General features: G+C 36.7%; 1 protein-coding gene across 1 annotated transcript in view; it reads left to right on the top strand.

The window, feature by feature from the left end:
- Positions 1-24304, top strand: part of Pdk3 (pyruvate dehydrogenase kinase 3) — a 70576-nt gene that overhangs the window by 11028 nt on the left and 35244 nt on the right. The window contains exons 2-3 of the mRNA XM_046425315.2: positions 16488-16629; positions 21533-21604. Coding sequence (XP_046281271.1) covers positions 16488-16629; positions 21533-21604 — 214 coding nt within the window. The remainder of the gene's footprint in view (positions 1-16487; positions 16630-21532; positions 21605-24304) is intronic.

Genomic DNA, 24304 nt, shown 5'->3' with positions numbered 1-24304 from the left:
AAGTGATTTTGTACTAATTGGAATTATTACACCATTGGCAATGTATGAATGTGCCTTTTTCCACTCATCCTCACCAGCATTTATTATTATTTGTATTTTTGATAATTGCCATTCTGACTGGAGTGAGATGAAATCTCAGTGTAGTTTTGATTTACATTTCCTTGATTGCTAGAGAGGCTGACAATTTTTTTCAGAGTTGTTGCCCATTTGTATTTCTTTTGAGAAATGTCTATTTAGTTCTTTTGCCCATTTATTGATTGGATTGTTTTGGGGGGGTGGAGGGGATAGAGTTTTTTGAGTTCTTTGTACATTCTGGATATTAATCACCTGTAGGAGGAGTAGCTGGCAAAGTTTTTTTTTTATATATTATTTTTGGGGCTCTTGTTTCTTTTCTGGTGCAGAAGCTTTTTAATTTGATGCTGCCCCATTTATTGATTCTTGATTTTATTTCTAGAGCTTTAGGGGTCTTGTTAAGGAACTTGCTGCCTGAGCCAATATGTTGGAGTGTTAAGTTTATGTTTTCTTATAGCAGTTGCAAAGTTTCTGGTCTAATTCCTAGGTCTTTGATCCACTTTGAGTTGGCTTTTGTGCAGGGTGAGAGATAGGGATCTAGTTTCATTCTTCTACATATGGCTATCCAGCTTTCCCAGTACCATTTGTTCAATAGACTTTTTCTCCAACATGTTTTTGGCATCTTTGTTGAGTATCGAATAACTGTTATCTGTGTGGTTTTGTCTCTGTGTCTTCTGTTTTATTCCATTGGTCTTCATGTCTGTTTTGGTGCCAATCCATACTATTTTTGTTACTGTATCTCTGTAGTATGAGATGAGATCAGATATTGTACACCTTCAGTATTGCTTTTCTTGCTTTGGCTATTCAGTAATGCTTTGACTATTCTGGGTATTTTAATCTTTCAAATGAATTTTACGACTGTTTTTTTTTTCTAATTCTGTGAAGAAGACTATTGCTATTCTGGTGGGGATTGCATTGCATATAATACTTTTTGTTAGTATGGCCGTTTTGACAATATTAATTCGGCCTATTGAAGAACATGGGAGGCCTTTTCATCTTCTTGTGTCTTCTTCAATTTCTTTCTTTGGTGTTCTGTAGTGTTCATTGTAGATCTTTCTCCTCCTTGCTTAGATTTATTCCCAAGTGTTTTTTTTTTTCAGGTTATTGTGAATCAGATAGTTTTCCTGGTTTCTTTCTGAACAGATTTGCTATTGGAGTATATGAAAGCTATTGATTTTTGTATGGTGATTTTGCAACCTGTTACTTTGCTGAATTTGTTTATCAGCTCTAAAAGTCTTCTTTTGGAATTCTTGGATCTTCTACATACAGAATTATGACATCAGCAAACAGATAATTTGACTTCCTCCTTTCCTATCTGTATCCCTTTGATTTCCTTCTCTTGCTTGATTGCTCTGGCTAGAGTTTCAAGACTTATATTAAATAGAAGTAGTGAGGGTGGACACCTTTGTTCCTGATTTTAAAGGAAATGATTTCAGTTTTTCTTCATTCATTATGATGTTGGCTTTGGGTTTGTCATGTATAACCTTTATACAGTTGAGGTAAGTTCCTTCTGTCAGTAGTTTCTCCGGTATTTTAAACATGAATGAGTGTTGTACTTTGTCAAATGCTTTCTCTGCATCTGTTGAGATAATCATTTGATTCTCATCCTTACCTTAATTCTATGTGGTGAAATACATTTGTTAATTTGCATATGTTGAACCATTCCTGGGATGTGTACCTGGGATGAAACCCACTTGATCATGGTGTACTATATTCTTAATGTGGGTGTGGGTTTTTTGCATTATTTTGTTACCAGGGATTGAACCCAGGGTCACTTAACCACTGAGCCAAATCCCTGGCCCTTTTGAAAATATTTTACTTAGAGACAGGTTCTCCCTGAGTTGCTTAGTGCTTCACTTTTGCTGAGGCTGACTTTGAATTCTCAATCCTCCTGCCTCAGCCTCCTGAGCTGCTGGGATTAGAGGCATGTACCATGGCATTCAGTTTTTTTCTTACATTTTTAAAAGATTATTTTATTAGTACATTATAGTAAAAGTCTAAAAAATAGTGAATTGTGGATACACATAAAGGTGAAATTCATGTGTACAGCTTTGAGAGATTTTACAACTTTAATTTAAAAAGTTGTCAGCAGAGTATAAGTGTACCAGTTTCTCCACAGCCCTACCAAAATGAGGTTTTATGATTTTAATTGTATAATAGAAATTAGAAGTTTTTTTTCCTGCTTAGGTTTATTGTCCTCATTTTTGTTGTGTGTAAATTGCCCTTGATCATTTAGTAACTGGAATTTGGGGTTTTAATCATTTTCTGAATTCCTTGTATATACTGGTAAATTAGTCAGTGAACACATTGACTAGCACATTATCAAAAATGTGCTATAGGGATTATGGGTAAGCTACCTAGTGTTCCTAAGCTTTTCACCTTTTTCATGTAAACTGACATTCAAACTAGCATTTAAGTTTCTCCAGTTAGCCTATTTGGCTTTTATGACAAGGAGGGCTAGTTTAACTCCATATTTCCCTTCCTGGCAGAACCAGGTTTGATTATGACCCATGGTGAGTGTCCTTCAAATCTGTCAAGGAGAGCCCTACTGCTGGTCATTGTTTCATCTTAACTCTGAGAATGTACCTTCTGCCATACAAATGGTATAAAATAATAGTAAACAATTACATTTACACAGGTCAATATTTATATTCCCTCTAATTGAATATTTTGTGTTCTAATATAGTAGTATATTATTTCCCTAAGGGTTTTACCAGTAATTGTGATTTTATTTTCATTCTTATACTTGATCTAGAATTCTGCTTTAACATTTCAGTTATGTCAGTGTTGCTTTCCCTCTTATTAATGCATGGCGGTCAGTACATAATAGTCTCACTGTTGGGAATAAATGATCAACTCTCTAACATTTTCCCACATCATGCAGTTAAATATTTTCCCATGTGTTGTTGGCCAGAAAACAGTTGAGCTCTTTGAAATTTGTAATTTACATCTTTCTCCAAAAACTGTTAACATTTTCATAGACCAGAGCATTCTTAGGCTTCTGTCTAAACCTTTTCTTGGACTGAACTTTTCCTGAATCTGTTCTAGTAGAGTACAATATTTCTTAAGCTTGGTAGCAGATATTTCTCGATACCTGACTGGGGATTTTGTATAAGTTAGATTAATTTCTCTCCTGATTCTGCAGTTAAATAGAAAGAAAAGTGGTTATTGCTACATTACAATTCCATACTTGTCATATATTGTGCTGAAATGAATGTATTTCTTTATAGTAAATCCTTCTGGGAGGAAGTTGCTTGCTTCACAGTGTCTCTTATTCTCTAGAAACTTCCCTTCCTGGATGTGGTACTACTTCTTCTTTACACATGGTAGATCTCATCTCTGGCCTACATACCTCAGTCTTTCTGCTGCTCTGACCTGAGGTTGGCTTCAGTTGTGAAGGAAATTAAAATGACTCCTATATGGCAACTGGAAAATATTCAATAGATTGAACTAGCATTTACTAACACTTGGTATAAAATCTGGTATTATTTAATTCTCATGACAGCCATGTCCATTTTATAAATTAGGAAACTGAAGTTCTGAGCAGTTGAAAATTGTTCTCATATAATAGGGTGGTAGAGTCAGGTTTTTGTCCCCCTGGTCATCTTACCTTATAGCTGACCAGTTAGGTGATAGATTGGATGCAGTGTGTGCACAAAATTTGAGGAAAGAACTAACAATTGCATTGTTACCATTTGCCAAGTGTTCCCACATCCTGAAGTATAGCTATTTCCTTCATGAATTTGTTCAATTTTTATCTTTTCCATTTAGAATTATCTAAAAGAGAAAGGGAGAAAAAGAATGTTAACAGACTTTGAAGGTGTTTGTGGTCAGTTTTCTAAGAGGCTGAAATAAAATTGTGAAAATGATGGCTAAAACACATTGGAAAATAGAAAAAAATTGGATGCTTACTGGGCACTGTTTGAGCTTGAGGAATTCTTTGTTTTCTCCTATTTAATTGTCTAGGATTAGATGCTAGCCAGTGGTTTTGCCCAAGCCCAAGAGTTATGAACCACTTTAGGAGGTAGATCCGAGATGCTAAAGGTTAACAAGTCATTATGGAGTCTGTCAGCATTACTTGAATGTTCTGGATTTGGAATGAAAAAGAAACAGAGAAGCACTGGGAAATTGCCAAGGCACAGTCATCGCCTTTGAGGAGCTCAGAAGTAAATGGGAAGCTGAGACAAATACAGAAATTTATATGTGCTAGCCAAATTTTGTGAATCCTGTGATTTTATGGTATTTTTCTGCTGTCCCTACTGCTACCTTAAAGGTTTTTGAAATAGTGGTGGTTTCTGGAAATATGTGAGGTGTTAGTTCAATTGTCCTTTGTCCAAGTGTTGTTGGAGCCCTTCTAGATGAAGAATATACAAAGAACAAAATGTAAATGTGTACGCAATTTTTCTTGATTTCCAAGTTGTTTCCTTGACTGCTTACTCCTAGCACTTCTCTCCAAATTATCTTATAATTTAGTAGGCAAGGTTGATATAGGATAATATAAATAACTGTAATCATAGAGACCCAAACCAAAATTTATCTTCTTACATTCATTCAGTAGAAGTTTGAGCTTAAAGCTCATCTGGAACCTCCCCAGTGTTATGCAGGATAAAGTAGAAACCCTGAATAATGATGGTTATGTCCTAACCATCAGCTAGTTGTTGACATAACATTTTGGTCTCCTCTTCCAAAGGAAACCAGAATTTATTCTTTCCAGGAGGTCAAACAAACTTATGTTTGTGTAGCACTCTCTGTCAGACACAATAGTAGATAGGTATAGTTGTAATTTTCACAGCATCCATATGAAGTAGATGTTTGCATTTTTTGGACGAAGAAACTAAAGCTTACTTAAAGGGTTTAAACTTCTTATCTAAGCAAACTTGGAGGCAAAATCATGGTTCTAATACAGGTAGATTGAGCTTTTGAACCTATGCTTTTTTTCACTTCAACATAATATACTATTGCCCCCAAAGCAGTTCTTTATAGCAAATATCTCCATTATGGTTTTGTTTGGTCTAAATTTGTTCAGTTAGACAATCAGGAAATGACATGATCTAACACCTTTTAACATTTTAACATTTCAGGACCATCAGATTGATATGTACTGCTTTTATTTACATTGAAACAGTTCTTATTCTGAAGACCACTATTGTTAGTCTCCCTTCTTGTCTCTAGGAATATGAGAAGCAGTATATGCAGACTGATATTCAGGTCTTAATCTCAGATGCCTACCAGCAGTGTGTTTGGGCAAATCACTTTGTCCCACTATGCTTCAGTACTCTGATCTACAAAATAGAAATTAATTGATTAATTTAGAAATAAATTGATCTACAAAATAGTACTTAATCAGAATTGTTGCATTGATGAGATTGAGAGCATGTAGCACAATGAATGGCACAAGGTAGGTGCTCAGTAAATGTTGGTTATGAATTGATCAGTAGTGACACAGCATTTCCTAGATAAAATCTACTTCCTGCTAAGAATAAAAGCTGGGTGGGGAGCTCTTAACCTTGAATATTAATTTTCTTCAAGTTTGCTGGCTGAAGGTCTCAGCTGTACAAAGTGATCATTTTCCAAGAATTATAGCAGTTTCAGCACATTCGTGCTATGAGCATGACTGGCTTTGGACTCCCTTTATTCACTGACATGGTTAACTAAAAACATTTGGCCTCAGTAAACCTCATAGATGGGTACAGTGTGACCTTTACCTGACTATTCTGCTTCCATGACAACAAGGCATCCTATAACTCACCAATTTACTGTGAGGACTAGATCTTTAACTGCCTACTAGGTTTCAGTTGATGTAGATGTGTTGTGGCTTTTTGCTATATAGTAGTAGTTAATCATGGACTCTAGGTGGTCATAACTCTGTGATATGGGTTCTATGTATATCCATGCATCATCTTTCTGCTTTCTGGCCTGTCTCTCTTTTGCTCTTCTTCTCCTAACTTTAAGGATTGGAATAGCCTTCAACAAATACATAGAATGAAGTTGATCTATAAATGGAATTTACCATTCATAGCAAATTTTATTGTTGAGAGCCACAGCCGAAGGGGCCCCAGCAAACTTCCAGCTGCCGGCTGATGATTGGCTCACAGCGGCCCCAGCAACATCTAGCTGATTGGCTCCTCTGCGGTGATGCTCATTGGGCTGTTTCCCTGCCCTTTCAGACCACAGAGCTGCTCATTGGGGGACTTTTTTGGCTCCACCCACGTGACCCAGCCAATCGGCCTCAAGAGCAGGAGGATTGTGGGAGGTGAGGAGAAGCTTGTGGGGGAGAGAGGGGCTTGTGGGAAGCCGGTGGTGGCAGTTGAGGCTCTGAGGGTTTTTCCTGAGAGGCTGTTTTGTTTGGCTTGTGTGGTTCTAAAAATAAAGTTAGTTTCTTTTGACAAGTGGCTCCTGATTGTGCCCAGCCAGACTGCGGCATTTTATCTTGAGCCCCTGACTCTTATTTGCTATGGTAAGTTTATACTTAAAACTTACTACATGTTTTAATTTTCAGTTGCAATCAGAAAATATTATTGAATACCTACAATGTTCTAGGTATTGTGCTAATGGATCTTCAAATTTCTGAGGAATCCTGGGTCTTACACTACATAGAACTCAGTGATTGGGACAATAACAGAGGGGTTGTCCAAGGAGAGGGCACAACTTCTGGGCCCATAGTGAAATTCATTCACAACTTACTTTGGCTTTATCTGGTATATAGAGAGAGAGAGACAGGTTTCTCACTTGTCTGCTTATGGAGATATCAAAAGAGCAAACAAACAGGATTTCTGAAGAGAAACAATCAAGAGATTAGTGGATGTTACTCATTTTTCCTCAGAACAGACACACTGCTATTTTTCAGAGAAGGATTCTATAGCCTTCACTTACTTTAATTAAAAATCCTGTTATGATTACCTTGTACCATCTTTTCCTATCAGAAGAACAAAAATCAATACATGAAAGGAACTGTGGGTGTTAGACCCCCTTTAAAAGATCTGTATAGAGTAACATGCCTTGTATGATATTTTAAAAAATTTTTATAATAGAATGGCTATAGTAGGTTTTTTTCTTGTTTAGAATAGCTGTAGTTCTAGGGGGATCTTTTTAGAAGATGGTTTTTCAAACATTCTTTTTAATGAGTGCATATTTCCCCATGTAAATATACAATATTAAAATTTATTTTACTGTTTCAATATTTTTCAACATTTAGGTTGTTTTGGTGCCCACCCCCAAAAATACCTTTATTTGAAAAAATTCAAACCTTAAGAAAAATTACAAAAATAGTACACTTAACACCTTCTTTCTAGCACCTAGTTTCACCAGTTACTTGGACATATTTGCTTTCTGTCTCCCCTCTCCACCCATCTATATCCCAGTATCTTTCTCTTTCTTCTCTCTTACACACATTAGCTTTTTTTGCCAAACCATTTAAGAGTAAGTTGTACACATCATGCCTCTTTATCCTTACATACTTAATTCGGTATATCCTGAGCATAAGAGTAGTCTCCTAACATAGTTATTACACTTGGGGAATTTATCATTAATACAGTAATAAAATTTAATATTCAACTGGGCATGGTGGCATGCATCTGTAGTCCCAGGTATTTGGGAGGCTGAGGCCGGAGGGTTGCTTGAGCTCAGGAGCTCGAGGCTACCCTAGGCAACGTAATATCCTGTCTCAACCAAACATGAGTATTTAAATTTCCTTTAATGTTTACTGGCTCCTGTATTGGACAGCTCAGGTCTGGAACACACTTAGAAGATACTGTGGCTGAAGAGGCTGCTGAGCAAGTATAGCAGAGTCCAGAAAGGGCTTCCACCTCAGCAATGCAGAGGGCAGGAGTAGCAAGTAGAGCTTGCTGGGTGTAAAGAGGAGAATGAACTGGAAGTCTGCAAACAGAAGGGCCAAGCTCTACCTTTACCTTGAGAACATTAGTGGCAGGCAGTTACCTGCCTAAGCAAGGCAAAGGACAAAAGGGGGTTCTTCTCTAAAGACACTCAACAAATTAACAAATTATTATTATTATTATTATTATTATTATTATTATTACTTTAGTTGTAATTGGACACAATACCTTTGTTTTATTTATTTTTATGTGGTGCTGAAGATCAAACCCAGGACATTGCACATGCTAGGTGAGTGCTCTACTGCTGAGCCACAACCCCAGCCCCCCAACAAATTATTTAAGAAGAATCAGGAAGCTATTGTGATATTAGGGGCCACTGAAAAAAACCCATATGATCTTATTTGGAGAGTGCACTCCTCCTAAAGCCCTACAGGGCTTCCAGCCAATTTTTAGGCTACTTCACTGCCAAACCTGACTGAACAACTAAGGATCACCAGACATCCAAGGGAAGCTACTATGAGAAAGAAACTAAGACAAACGGACAAACATTGACCCCAGAAGAAACAAATTAAGGCATTAGAAGAGTACTTTGAAATATAATTTAAGCAGTAAATCATCTTCTGCAGCTCCTTGTTAACATCTTAGAGAAGACTGCATTTTCCAAATATGGTCATGACAGTGCTTTTTTATAGTGTTACCTTGGCACTCATCTGTCAGTGGGGGAGTCTAATTCTCTTTTTCTGGAATCTGGGTGGGCTGCGGCTGTTACACCAATCAGATGTGGCAGGAGTGAGCCAGCTATGTGACTGTTTTTGTGTGTGTGGTATTGGGGATTGAACCCAGGGCCCTGAACAGCTGTATGACTTCCAAGGCTGAATCACAAAAGACCACATAGCTTTGCTAATGTAAATTGAGCTGCTATAAACATTGATGTGGCTGCATACTATAGTATGCTGATTTAAAAAAACATTTTTTTTGTAGTTGTAGATGGACATCATGCCATTATTTTATTTTTTTATGTGGTGCTAAGCATTGAACCCTGTGCCTCACATGTGCTAGGCAAGCACTCTGCCACTGAGCTACAGCCCCAGCCCAGTATGCAGATTTTAAATCCTTTGGGTATATACCTAGGGGTGGGATAATTGGGTCAACACGGGAGGAAAGAATAGAAGTTCATTGGATTAGACAAAGGGGAATGAAGGGAAGGGGGGATGGGATTAGGAAAGAAAGTAGAATGAATCAGACATAATTTTCCTGTGTTCATATATAAATACATGACCAGTGTAACTGCACATCATGTACAACCACAAGAATGGGATCCTAATGAGGATCCATGTATGTATAATATTCAAAATATGCTCTAATATTATGTATATCTAAAAAGAATAACAACAACAGCAGACCACATAGCTTCCACCTTCTTGTCAAATCCATGTAAGAATCCAAGTAGTCAAAAACTGCCATAGAGAGGCCACCCAAAATTGCTTGGGTAAGCAATCCTAGTCATCAGGTAATTTGGTGCAAGCATCAGACTTGTGAGTGAAGGAGTGACCCTTCCCCCTCCCAGCCTTCCACTTTTACCAGATGAAGTCCAGACAAGCCATCTATTCTGTATCCTGTGTGAATGCCCAACTCATAGCGTCTGTGAGCATAATAGACACTGGGCTGACAAGAAGTAGTGTAATATCTGTATATTATTGAGGCATTGAATTTGGTAGGGAATCAGGTATATGTGAAATACTCAATCCTTGGTTCTGAAAATTCTGGCTCAATAATTATTAATAGTAACCAAAACATGGTCTGACCTATTAATGGAGGCAGCCCTAAATTTGTCATATCCAAATCTGCTATTTTTAAATCTTCCTTTTAAAAAATTATAATTGACACATAATAATTGTACATGTTTATGGGGTCCAGTGTAATTTTGCAGTATTTGTATACATTGTGTAATGTTCAAATCAGAGCAACTAGTGTATACTGATACACCTCACTTGTCACTTCTCTGTGGTAAGAACATCAAAATACCCTCTTCCATCTGTTTTGAAATATGTACTGTTGTCCAACCATAAATCACCCTGATATGCAATAGAACAACTAGAACCCATCCCCTCACCTTTTTTTTTTTTTTTTTTTTTGATGCTGGATGCTGGGGATCAAATCCAGTGCTACACACATTGCTAGGTAAGCACTGTGCTACTGAGCTATATCCCCATCCCTATTCCTCTCATCTAACCGCAATTCTGGACCCATCAACCAACCTCTCCCCATCCTACTCTTCTCCCTCCCCAGTCTTTGTTAGCCACTGTTCTGCTCTCTGCTCCTATGAGATCAACTTTTTTAGATTCCACATGAATGAGATCATACAGTATGTGTCTTACTACGCCAGGCTTACTTCACCCAACCTAATGTCTTCCAGGTTCACCCATGTTGTCACAAATGGTAAGATTGCCTTCTTTTTATGGTCAAATAGTGTTCCATTGAATATCCCACATTTTTATTATCCATTCATCCATAATGCTTAAGTTGTTTCAATTCATGGCTATTGTGAATAATGCTGCAGTAAATATGAGAGTGTAGATGTCTCTTCAACAGACTGATTTTATGTTCTTTGGATATGTACCCAGGATTGGTATTGCTAGATAATGAGGCAGATCTATTTTTAATTTTTGAGGAATCTCTGTACTGTTTTCCAAAATGCTGTGGTCTCTTCTTAAATTCAGGAGTAAGTTTTCCCAAACAAAGGAAAACTCTTAAGCTTCTCAAACAGTGAAATAACCACTACTGGGTATGAAATAAAACAATCATTTTGAAAGTCTAAATGAAGTGATTCTTTTGTAGGACATTTAAATCATCTAGTAGTTCTCCATTCACATTTTAGAGTGTTCCTTTAGAAGAACAGTTCAATTAATCATTGTTTACCCCTAGAAAATCCAAGCATTAATTATTTATGATTCTAAAATTCAATATTTTCATAAGATTGAAATCTTATAAATTCAGTTGGAGAAAAGAAAACCAAATAATATTTTCTCAGTTATGCATTACCCATTTTAACATGGTTAATGAAAAATACATTGCAAATTCAAACATTTAGTTGACAGTTTTAACAAAAAGTTAGCATTATCAGAATGAGTTAGATTGTTCTGTTTGTTTTTGGTGCCTTGCTAGTAAATTTTCCATTTATTGCTCTCCTTTTTTTACTCATTTGTCCTCTTATTGCCACTTGCAAATCAATCCTCATCAAGTGTGAAAGCTGAAAGATATGAATGAAGGTAGCCTAAGTGGCCCAAACAGAGGAGACTGTAATTTTAGGGGGTATTATTTCTGTTGATGGAAGAGAGCACAAATGATGTCCTCAGTCTTAGGTTTAATTATAAGATATTAGCAAGTGATTTCATTAACTGGAGAAATGATTATTTTTTTCTACCTTCTGTAAATTAGTTGAAAAGAGGATTAAAGACTCACTGGAAATACAAGCCACTGTGGAAACAAGACATAAAAAAAAAACCTAAGCCTGCAAACTCTTGCCATCAGGTGGCTAGGGAAATGCTGCTGGTTATCTCCTGGTTCTACTCCTAGGTGGGCTCCCTGTGTTAAACTGAAAGTTGTTTGTATTTCTGTCTATTCATTCTGAGACTTGGTGAATGTGAAGCTATATGGATCCTTCCTAGACAAGGCACATCAAACCTTTTGTATGTGTAGTAACTATCTACAAGTTCCTAATGAAAGGGCAAAGTATAGAAACCGAGACTGGGGATGTAGCTTAGTGGTAGAGCAAGTGTGCATGAGGCCCTGGGTTTGATCCCAGCACCAAAAATAAACCGAAGCAGAAGAGAATTAAAGGGTCATCAAACAAGAAAGAAAAACTGAATACATCTGAGTGTTATTTTAGTTAGTGACTTATTTATATTCACTAAGTCAGAATTTTCCAAATCCCTTCACTTGCTCCCTCTTTGTCATCATCTGAATCAATACTAGGGAAAAAATGAATTGGTAAATTTGAATAAGAGGAAGTATAAAGAGAAATGCAGAATAAAATTCAAAATTAAGGAATGTAGAGAAGCCAAGTAAGTGGGGAAAATGAAGTCAAATAATTGGAAAGAATAACTGGAAAAATATTCAGTACACCAAAAGACTTATAAAAACAGAATCCTTTTGAGAGGACATTCATTTAAAACTCAAAGATTTTTTTGGGTAAGTTTATTATAAAAAGGTTATAAGAACTCTTTGATTTAAATTGAGTGTTCAGCATTAATACCTAGTATAAAATACGTAAATGTATATGAGGAAAGCCACAGAAAGGTTATAAAATTCAAGCATTTCAGATTTATTTTTAGGTTCACTAATTAACTAACTAAAAAAGACTTATCCTCTTGTTTAAGCTGATATATAATTAAGGTATCTAAGTACAAAGAATTTGTCCCTAAAGCTAAATTAGAATGTAGGAAGCAAAACTTGGGGGTTTTCAGCTACTCTTTTTTAAGAACACAAACTTTTGAAAGCATTAGCTATTCTGCCAAGAAATCATTGAGAAACTGTAGGCAAGACACTATAACAGGGATTGAGGGGTATAGAATCAGATAGTTTCTTTTCATAGATTTATAAAAGGCTGATAATCAACAGATACTAGAGTAAAAATGCTTCCTGAAGTTGATTCTCTTAGACCATGCCTAATGGTTGAGTTTTTCATATAGTACATAGTTGACCACTGTAAGCATCAAGGATTTTTATTTTAAAATAGTGAATGGTAGGGACACTGGGCATACTTTCATCTTTTTAAATTATAAAGAAGCATCAAATGAGCCCAGGGGACTGTGCTAATCCAGGATAAGGTCATGCTCTCAGGGCTGACCAAGTATCAGACTATATGATTTTGTATCCCATAGCCTCAGACCATTCTGCTTGATCATCATCTGGCATCTTTAGTGATTGCTATTTAATGGACCCCCCCCCCTCTTCTAAGCTTTAAGAATGTGTCGACATCCAATGTTAAGCACATTTTAACCCTCACCATATCTCTATGAAGAAGGTGCTACTCCTATCTTATGGATGGTTGTAGTGAGATTTAGAAGTGTAAAGAAACTTGTCTGTGTTTGTGAAGCTTGTGAGTGCTTAAGATTCAAACTCAAGTCTTACTGTAGGTGATGAGCAACAGAATCAGATATCAAAGGTGATCAGATATGGAGGGCAGGGGAGTTTTGCTAAAATGACTTGATTCTTGCTAACACTGGCCTAAGCAAGTCAAGCTAGAGCCCAAGGTTAGTGCCTAGTCAGAGGAGCCTGACTCAAGTTTGGTCAAAGGAGAGAATCTTTGTCATCCCCTACTGAGGACATTTCTTTTCTTTGCTTTCCCTGCCCCTGCCCCAGTACTGGGTATTGAACCCCAAGGCACTGTACCACTGAGCTACAACTCCAACACTTTTCTAATTTTAAAATTTTGAGACAGGTTCTTACTAAGTTTTCCCAGGCTGGCCTCAACCTTATAATCCTCCTGCATCAGCCTCCTAAGAAGCTAGGATTTCAGGCATGCACCACTGTGCAGAACATTTCTTTTTTGCTTTTTGGGGGGTGCTTTTAAAAAAAAAGTCTGTTAACTAGGATGCAAAGTTCTTCTGGCATGTGAAAATCTAGATTTATATTTTAACTTAGTAAGTCTTTTATGAGATTTTCTGTGACAAATATTAGCATTATTTGTTTGTTTGTTTTAATTATTTTGGTACCGGGGATTGAACCCATGGATACTTTACCACTGAACTGCATCCCCAGCCCTTTTTATTTTTTATCTCGAGACAGAGTCTCACTAAGTTGCAGAGGCTCTCCCTAAATTGCTGAGGCTGGCCTCAAACTTGTGATTTTCCTGCCTCAGCCTCTGGAGTAAGTAGGATTACAGACAAACTCCACTGCACCTGGCAATAGCAGCATTGTTAATGCATTTAAAATCAAGATTACATTTATATAGAACTTTTGAGGGATAATATATAGTATTTGAAGCAAAACATCCAGGATCATATAGAAAATGATGTTGGATGTTCATTTCTGGAGTCTTACACCTCTTTTCCCCTTATTTGGAAGTGGGTTTTAGAGATTAAAATACCTATTATAGTCTAAGTAAAAGAATCATTCATTTAAAAGAGACACTATTGAAGGCCTTCAGTATACTCAGAATGAAGGAAATGAGGGATGGATTATTTAAGACTGTAATCATTCATTCTGACTGTTTTGAAAATGAAGAAGGGGTCTGGGTCTGGGGTCAGGAGGAAAGATTCTGGAGATGACTTTCAAGAGTGGGTTCTTTGGGGCTGGGATTGTGGCTCTGTGGTAAAGCACTTGCCTGGCAGGTATGAAGCACTGGATTGATTGTTAGCACCACATAAAAATAAAAGTATTATGTCCATCTACAACTAAAAAAAATTTCTTAAAGTGGGTTCTTCTACTTCAAGAAAATTTGGCTTCTGAGTCTCTCATTTGCTGCCTTTATCATGTAAGGATGAATAAGGAGAATTTGAAGATGAAAATTGTTCGATAGGCTCTGCTTCCCTCTGATGTTGTTCATTTCAGAACAGCTTCCAGGGAGCATGGAGCATGTGGGGGCCTAGCTAGTGTGAGGGAGATTGGATGGACCCATAAAGTATCATGGAAAGCAGGAGAAGCACCAGGGTTTATTGGTCACATGCTCCATCTCAGTCTCCACTCATGGTATAACATTTAGTTTTTAGGAAGTTTGATCCCTGTTTTACAAATTAAGGCAGATGAAATTCAGAGGAATGATGAAGAAGCAGTTTAGCAAAGGTTTCCCAACCCCAGGATGGAGGAGTTGGAACTAGAGGATATTTTTATCCTCCAAACTTTTGTCCTTTCTATCATGCCCTCTGTCCTATAGCCATCATTGAGTTTATACCAGGTTTACAGGCAAGGCTAGTCCTAGAACTACTCTGACCACATGCAACAGGTTAGAGTGACTGGGGCACCTTTTCTTTCCTTGTGCCCCATTTTTGTTAGTGTTTTGCATAACCAGCTTAAAGTCACCTCTAGAAGACTCCTTAATTTATTATTTTATATTTTAACTGATACATGAAAACATTAAACCATACATATTAATGGGGCACCATGTGATGTTTCAGTGCATGTATACATTGTGTAAATCAGGGTAAACACATCTATCTCCTCAAACATCCTTTTTTTTTAACTTTTTAGTTGTAGTTGGATACCATACCTTTATTTTTTAATACCTTTATTTTGTTTGTTTATTTTTATGTGGGTGCTGAGTATTGGACTCAGGGCTTCGAACGTGCTAGGCAAGCGCTCTACTGCTGAGCCACAACCTCAGCCTCTATGGTGAAACTTTCAAAATCCTTTCTTTTGGGGGCTGGGGTTATAGCTTAGTGGTAGAGTGCTTGTCTAGCATGCGTGAGGCACAGAGTTTGATTCTCAGCACCACATAAAAATAAATAAATAAAATGAAGGTATCATGTTCATTAAAAAAAAATAAATAAAATTTCTTTTAACTTTTTGAAATGTAGAATTTATCATTATCTGTAGTCGCCCTGATTTGCAATAGCATACCAGAATGTCTAACTGTAACTTACAATCCATTGATCAACTTTTCCATTCCTCCCTCTATGTGACTCTCCTCAGCCTCTGATAACCATCATTTTACTCTTAACTTCTATGAGATTAATTTTTTAGACTCCACATATGAATGAGATCATATAGTATTTGTCTTTCTGTGCCTGACTTAATTCATTAACCTCTTTGGTTTTTTTTGTTGTTGTTCTTTTTAGTTACATATGACAGTAGAATGTATTTGACATATTATACATACATGGAGTATAATTTCCCATTCTGTGGTTGTACATGATGTGGAATTACACTGGTCATGTATTCATATATGAACATAGGGAAGTAATGCTTGATTCATTCTACTGTCAACCTCTTTGTTTATTGTCAACACTGTGTCTTCCCATTTTTTGACATGCCATAGCAGACCCCTGTGCCCATGGGAACATCATGAGCTGGTTTCTCTGACACATGTGAACCCTTTGTTTCAGAGTCCCACATTTAGAATCACAGAGCCTCCTGAGTCTGTGGCTACTTTCCAGAGTGATAGTGCTATGGTTTCTGAAGAAACAAATTTAAAGAAAATCTTAGGAAACAGTTGGCACACAGTAGGTGAACATTTATAGAATGAATGGATCCGTTGTCTCCTGTAAACCCCTATGTAAACTGCAATAGATTTACATGTTCTACTACTTTTGTACTTGGCAGTTTTCCCACAGTGTTTATTTGAAAACAAGTTTACATTATATCCCAGGTCACTTTTATATTGCTGCTGGTAACACTAGGAACTTACTTGTTTTAAGAAAAAAAAACTGTTTTCAAGGTTACTTCATGGAATAAATGTTCTTTTTCTCTTCTAATTAAGTTATTTTCTTAAACTAACTATTTCAGAGGACAAAATTTTAACTAGAGACTGCAGGATTATTTAACTTTTCCTTTCTGACTAATAATAACTGTGTTACCATGAAAACCCTTTATTTCTTCATTTATTAAGTTGTAAAATCATGGAACATTTTTATCTCTTAATAGGGAGAGATAATGCATGTGAGAAAACTTCATACATGTTTCTACGAAAGGAACTTCCTGTGCGACTGGCTAACACTATGAGAGAAGTTAATCTTCTGCCAGATAACTTACTGAACCGCCCTTCAGTGGGATTGGTTCAGAGTTGGTAAGTAAAAATGTGGCTTGAAATGGATCTTCCCACAATGCTGTGAACGTTTGGCTTTGGAACCATTCTCCATAAAAGTGCACATACTGCCCATGTGGGAATGAGTCATTCAGGGTAGCTGGGTTTTCCATGCCCTTAAAAGATGGGTTCTTTTTGAACTGTTCAATTTAAAGTAGCTTTAAAAAATATTTCTAAGGCATAATAGATACTTTCTTGACTTTTCAAATTTAATTGTTCTGCTTATAGATGTGATTGCTCATTGAAAAAAAGGAAAGTAGAGAACAATATAAAGGAGTAGCAAGGTAGTAGCCTGTGAGAATGGACCTGCCTTCCTTCAGATAGGAAGATGTTTCTCACATTTATCAAGTTTAAGCTTTGCTGCTTTTATTTTCCTTTTAACTAAGTTCCTTTAAGGCAGTGCTTCTTGGAGAATATGCGAAGTTATTTAAAGGGGAACCTCAGATTGGAAAAATATCAGCTCCACGTTTTGCTTCATTTGCCCCATGAAAAGTATGAAAAAATCTTAACAGACTATAACTTCAAGTTAAATCAGATATAGCACATGCCTGTAATCCCAGCAACATCAAAGGCTGACACAGGAGGATCAAAAGTTTGTGGCCAGCATTAAAATTTAGCAAGGCCCCAAGCAACTTAGTGAGACCCTGTCTTAAAAAGATATGAAGGGCTTGGGATGTGGCCAGTAGTAAAGAGCCTCTGGGTTCAATCCCTAGTACCCCCCCAACAAGAGAATTAAATCAGATATAGCTCTGATGCATAAAACAGATGTTATTAATTGAGGAAGTTGAATTTGTGATGAAACTCCCTACTAGGTAAGCAGGGTGAGATAAGTGAATGGTATAATGTAAGAGCAGGTGATAAGTGAATGGTAGAATAATGGAAGGTGGTGTGTTTTTAGAAAGGAGTTTGCATATATTTGATAAACATTCACAGTTCTACTCTGTGTTGTAAAAGCAAGGTAGAAGTCCCTGGAGAAAGGTGGAGGAGTTTGTAGTTTGTGAGGCCAAATGGCTTAAGTGCTCTTGGGGCAGACACAGTGTGGTGGTAACACAGAGGAGGGGCAAAAACTGCTCACTGTGGTCTTTAACTGACCTTGATGGGGGTGGAGTTGACCAGTAAGGTGACAGGGATAGCATCTTAAGAGAAGGGAATGCTGTGGACAAATACAAGGAAAATGGAACCAGTAATTAGATTGCATTTAGAGGGTTCATGGAGGCCAGGCTACTGAAAGAAAATGCACATTCAGCAGTCATTTCTCAATAGTAATAATAATAATAATAATAATGTAATAAATTCTTAGGGCTAAGAATGAGTCACCTGAGAAGCACTATATTGGATGGTATTAGAGTTATAGTGTCATTCCCTTTTCCCAAAAAGCAACAGCTCCTGACTAGTTTGCATGAGGCTTCTTTATTGCCTCAAGATAATTATTAGAGCTCTTCCAGCATTCTAAGTAGGCAAGGTCAAGTTCCCAGATCTGGTTGGTGGTGATGGTCAAGCGTTTTCTATTACTTTTGTAGTAGTTACTTCAGTGGCTTCCAAGTGAATTGCTGGCTCTGTGGTGTATTCCAGTACTAATAAGTAATTCTTTGATTCTTCAGACACCAGATGGGTGTTCAACAATTCAATTCTGGTATTAAGTACCTGAAGTTTTCACAGACCCCACAACTTAAGAGCTCAGTCCCTCAAGACTGACACCTACTTCAGACACCAATTGCAACTCCCTGGACCACCTTTGCTTTTTACAGGCTGACTGTAAATTGAGTTTCCACAGCTCTCTTTTTAGGTTTGATAATTTGCTAGAATGGCTCACAGAACTGAGAAAGGTACTTTGCTTACTGTTTATAGGTCTATTGTAAAAAGCACAACCCAGGAATAGCCAAATGGAAGAAATGTGTAGGGCTAAGTGGGAGTGTGTATGGCTTCTGAGCTCTCTCTGGGTTCAGCATCCTCCCAGCACAACAACCTAGGGGCTTTCAGAATCTTTCCCTTCAAGAGTTTTTATAGAGCTTAATCTCCTAGCTGTTCCCACCCCTAGAGGTGAAGGTGAATTTTTTGGTAACAGCCCTATCCTGAGGCTATCTAGGCACCTACTCTCAGTCAATCTCATTAGCATAAACTCAGGTGTGTTTAAAAGGGGCTTTTGATGAACAAGATACTCCTATCATTCAGGAAATTCTAAGGATTTTAGAAGTGTACTAGGAACTGGGAACAAATACAGGATGTATTTTTGTGTTATACACCAGCACACCACACCAGCAGAGTATAGAACTCAAACAAATTAGTGCATCAACTCCTTTTTTTTTGGTCTCTCCACCGTTCTTTTTCCATATCTCTTTCAAACACATACCTGCCATTTTGTCCTTTTTGTTCCTTTAACATTATATTTTGAAATAATTTCCTACCTAAGAGTTGCAAGACTATTAGAAAGAATTCCCATATGCCTTTGCTCAGATTCATTGATTATTAACATTTGGACACATTTGTTCTACCATTGTGATTCATATTCATACTCTGTCTCCATATGTGTGTGTGCATGTGCATATGTTTGGTACACACATGTGTGTATATGAAAGAAATATAAAAGTTCTCAGAATCAAAATAGAGTCACTTGTAACAACCTTAACAAAAATAAATAAGACTAGTAGGTTATAAAGAAAGGGTTCTTATGTGTGAGTGCCTGATAGTAACTACCACAAAAGACTGCCAGAACCATAAGCTTATACAGAGTCCACCACAACCTTATACAAAAAGTACTTCTCTAAGGACATCTGCCTAGCAACTGTTTAACCTCATACTGATGCAAATCTTGCTAACCATCATGGCCAAGGATTATTGTTTGAAAATCTGATGTAATCATCTTCATTTTTTTGTCTTTAAAAGCTTCCCCTTGCCCTTCAACTCCTTTGAATTCATCATAGCTTACTAAAATGTATTCCCATTGTCAGGCTCTGCTATTGCCATTGTAATGCTGTTCCCAAGTAAGCATCATTATTCTTTGGATAATCTCTTTCTGATTTTTTTTGTATTCTTTTTTTAACCAAACTTTATTATTTTATTTTTTCCACTTTTTTTAAATTGGTGCATTATAGTTGTGCATACTGATGGAATTTGTTGTTCTATGATTTTTTTTAATGATTGCCATTTGTACACATACATTTTTTTCCTGAACCATTTGGATTAAGATAGATATCATGTCCCTTTGCCCTTAAATATTTTGGCATATATGTCCTGGGAATAACTCTTAGAAAACTAGAATAAGGTCATCACATTCAGGAACTTTAAAATTGATATAGTAATAATTCCTAATATGTAGAACTTGTTATCATTTCACTTATTGTTTTAATAGTGCACCTTTTTTTTTAGCAGTCTCCCCTCTTGATTTAGGAATTCAGTTCAGGATCATATATTTGTGTGTCGTTGTCATTTGTTTTTAAAAACAAACTTTATTTATAACAAATTGTCCCCATGCTGAGCCACAGTGTGTTGTTCTTGTTATTTTGATTTTTAGGCTGGGAATCTTAGCATAATCTTTGATTCCTCTCCATATATGACTTTACTCTTTAAAAGACTATCCCCTTTGGAAAAGACAGGAGGCCTGCCAAAATTCCCTTGCATGTGGCAGGACAAAGGACGTTCCTGGAGCTGACCAACTTTGACTTCTCAGGGTATTTTGACCTAATGATTTTAATATCTCTTACCTGGCCTTATCTACCCAGAAACTTTTTAAAAATACACAGGGAGATGACTGCCCTTTAGTATCAGATACATTATCACAAAGTTCCTGTGAGGCTGATGAATTAAATGTCATTCCTGCTTATATGCATATGTCATTTTTAGTCACTAAAGTGTTCTAATCCTCTATAATAGGATTAGTGGTAATTAATTGTTAGAAATGATTAGAATGAAGGGATAATTATTTCAGGATATGTTAAGTACCAAAGCAGTGATCGTAAATCTCTAATTGGAATATCTGAATCCCTACTAGATCCATCCAGTTTGGGACAGATATAACTGCCACACTAATGTGCCTCTCTGAATCCCATTTATCTGTGTGTTCCAGATCTTAATGTTGTACACATTTTTATTGTACTGGCCCTTACTGAAATATGCAGCCATTCTTAATGCAGAAGCAGTTTCTGAGGACCTAAGATATATTCCTCCATTACAGGTTGATGAAATGAATTTCACTTGGAGAAGGAATCTTTTTTTTTACTTCTAGTTTCTAAATTCTTGGTGTGTACTTGAGTGTCACTCACTTGCTTCTTAAAATTTATATGCATGTTTTTAGTCAAGCTGTAAAATATCAGTTAGGATATACTTGTAATAGCAAAAAATGAAGCTGAACCTGGCTTGTGTAAAGATCCAACCAAAGGATAAGCTTTTGGACTTGGTTTGAATCAGAGATTCATGAGGCTATCAAGGACCTGCTTTTGAAAATGTTAGCTTTGTTTTCAGGTTGGATTTCCTACTGCTGGCAGAATAGCTACACAGTTCCAGACTTAACATCCCCATAGCACATTATATAAAAGCAAAGCAAGTTGATTTCTTTCTCAGAGACCTCCAGCAAGGTTTATCTCTCTTTTTATTTGCGTCAATTGAGGCAGTATGCTCATTCCTGAGCCAGTCCCTGTTTTGAGGGGAATGCACAGCCTAGGCTTAGACCTAACTGTTGAACCAATTAATAATTAGTAGCAAAAGCAATAGGACTATCCAGAGAAAAACGTCTATAAGTTTTGGAGGCATCAGCTTTTCTTGAAGCACTTAAGCTGCATGTAGGGATGGAATGAAACCTGAATGAAATTTTGGAGTGCTTTTGGGAAGAGGGAAAGGAGGAATGGCTATCTGGTAGGCAACTAACAGCAATTCTTCTTCTTTGTTTTAGGTACATGCAGAGTTTTCTTGAACTTTTAGAATATGAAAATAAGAGCCCTGAAGACCCACAGGTTTTAGATAAGTAAGTATGCTACCACTTAACTGAAAGAAAAAGTATCTAGGTAAAAAGATGTTTTGGTAAATGGAATTCCTGCCATTAAGACCCAAGAAATACAATTTGCACTAGTTTTCTTAGTGGCTAATGGCTCAAGGTTGACTTTTTTGAAATTTTTGAGTTAAGAATTTAACATAGTGCACAAAGAATAATGACCCTTCAAATTAATGCTTCATGACCCAATTCTTAATACATTTAATCAAGGTGAACTGAGTATTAACTCTAAACATTGCAGTAAATGTTCCATCTAGTGGTAGTTTTAAGAATGCAGTGACCTTCATATATACATGAATCATCTATCCAGTCTTTTTAAAAAAATTCAATGGGATATTATATTTGAACTCACAAACTATATTTTAGACAAGCAACAAAAGAATGTACTTTTTTTCATATGGGGAATTGAACCCAGGGGCACAACACTGACCCACATCCCCAGACCTTTTTATATTTTATTTTGAGATAGGGTCTCAGTAAGTTGTTTAGGGCCTCTTCACCTGGCAAGAATGTGCTTTTTATATAACAACCTGAATTCTGTTGTTGTCATTACACACAGACTACTAAGTTCTCATGCTGATGGAAAGTATTTTACTTTTTCATTTTTACTTAACCAAGAAACATTAACCCTAGATGTGAATGTGTTTTTCTCCACGAGAAATTGCAATCTCCTTCACGTTAATTTCTTCCTGTTTTATGTATATACAAGTGAATGCACATGGCAAGTCTGTTTTGCTGAGCAATTTCTGAGTATAAACCTAATTCACATAGTTGTGAGACAGGCACCTGTCTCAGGTGGGTCATGAAAAGGACTATAGAAACACCACATTATATCAACAACCTTAGGAGGTATTTAACACAGACCTCTGAATTCACAGATTAGGAAACCGAGGTCAGGGATATGAAATGACTTGCCCAAGATTATGACAGTTCTTAGCAGAGTTGAACCTATAAGTCATGGTTCCTTTTCCCTTGTACATTCTTATTTATAGTATACCATACTGCCAGAACTGCTGTTTGAGCCATAATTAGCTAGCTCAAGTTTAGTTGTAAATTAAGATATAAAAGAGAAGAATCTCTGATCAGTTATATTTTTATTTATTTTTTGGTACCAGGGATTGAGCCATGGGGGCTTGACCATTGAGCCACATCCCCAGGCCTTTTTTATATTTTATTTAAAGACAAGGTCTTGCTTAGTTGCTTAGGGCCTCACTAAGTTGCCGAGGCTGACTTTGAACTCCCAATCTTCCTGCCTCAGCTTCCCTAGTTGCTGGGATTACAGGTATGTTCTACCATGTCTGTCCCTGACCGATTTTATTCTTCAGTAGGTGTTTTGTCTAATGGATCTGTGAAATGTGGATGCAGTGGTTTCCTTGATTCAAGCCACTGCTATAATTTAATGTGTTGATTGATAATAAATGAGTAGAATGCTGGAGCTTCGTTTTCTCAAAAGTCATTAGCTGATGACTGTTTGGCTAGTGTCCCAAAAATTAGGTCTGGCCTTTCCAGCTCCAAATTTGAGGATGTAGATTTGTGGAAGAACACAGTACTAAATTTCTGCTGTGTTTTCTGGACTCCTGTCTTAGTTTCTGGAAAAGCTTAACAGTCAGATGTAATCTATGGACACAAGCCTGCTTTGTAAATGGCCACTGTGAATGTAGTGTATGCTAGGTCATGTTGATGACAGCTCTCAACTCAGTGAGTTTTGATAATTTGCCAGGTTCTTGCAGCTAGTTAGGAGAGTTGGGATTTGAGAAGCCTGATGCTGTTGGTGAAGAGAGGAGTGAAAAGTGATTGTCATGGTTGCAGCCTTTTCTGTTCAGTGGGAGGTTATATGAGATTGCCAGCAGGGAAATCATTTTAGTAAAGTCAAAGTAGCTTAGAGGACAAGCATGTTTATCATAATAATAGAGTTTAGAAGAACATGGAAGATTGAGAAAGTATTCTTAGAATTGAACCATTGTCATATGTCTCCTCCCTTCAGATACATTGAAATACTACTATAATTAATTAACTGTTTCACTTTAGGAAGTTTTAATTTATATATACATTGGAAAGAGTATTGTATAAGGACAAATTGTCCATTGTAAATTTTCTTATAAATATTTGTGTCCTAATTTAAGAATTTATTTATTCATCTTTACTGTCATTGTATGTATGTATTTGTTACAAAGATCTTTCATCATTGAAAAAAATAAGACTATTCAGACAAGTAAAAAAAAAATTGTTCCAAATTTCCACTAGGAGGAGACAACTACTGTTAACATTTTCCTTCTGTCTGTGCTTTTTCCTAAGCATGCATATTTTTGTATGTATAAAATTTTTTTTTTACAAAAATAAGTGTCTACATAACAGACATATACCATTATTAGTTTCATAATATGGTTGTGCATTGCATAATGACAGGGATACATTAAGAGAAATCTGGGGCTGGGGCTCAGCAGTAGTGCACTTGCTGGGCATGTGTGAGGCACTGGGTTCAGTTTTCAGCACCACATATAAATAATTTTTTTTTTAAAAAAAAAGGTCGAACAACAACTAAAAAATATTTTTTAAAAAAGAGAAATCCATCATTGGGATGATTTTATCTTTGTGCAAATATAGAGTCTACTTACACAAACCAAGATGATTATGACATTGCTAGGTGATATAATCTTATGGGACTACCACTGT

Source organism: Marmota monax, unplaced genomic scaffold (assembly GCF_021218885.2).
Source record: "Marmota monax isolate L192 unplaced genomic scaffold, Marmota_monax_Labrador192_F-V1.1 WCK01_AAM20220418_F8-fsc00075, whole genome shotgun sequence".
NCBI classification, from domain to species: Eukaryota; Metazoa; Chordata; class Mammalia; order Rodentia; family Sciuridae; genus Marmota; species Marmota monax.
Note: the sequence above shows the minus strand (reverse complement) of the source record. Positions and strands in the feature narration are given on the sequence as shown.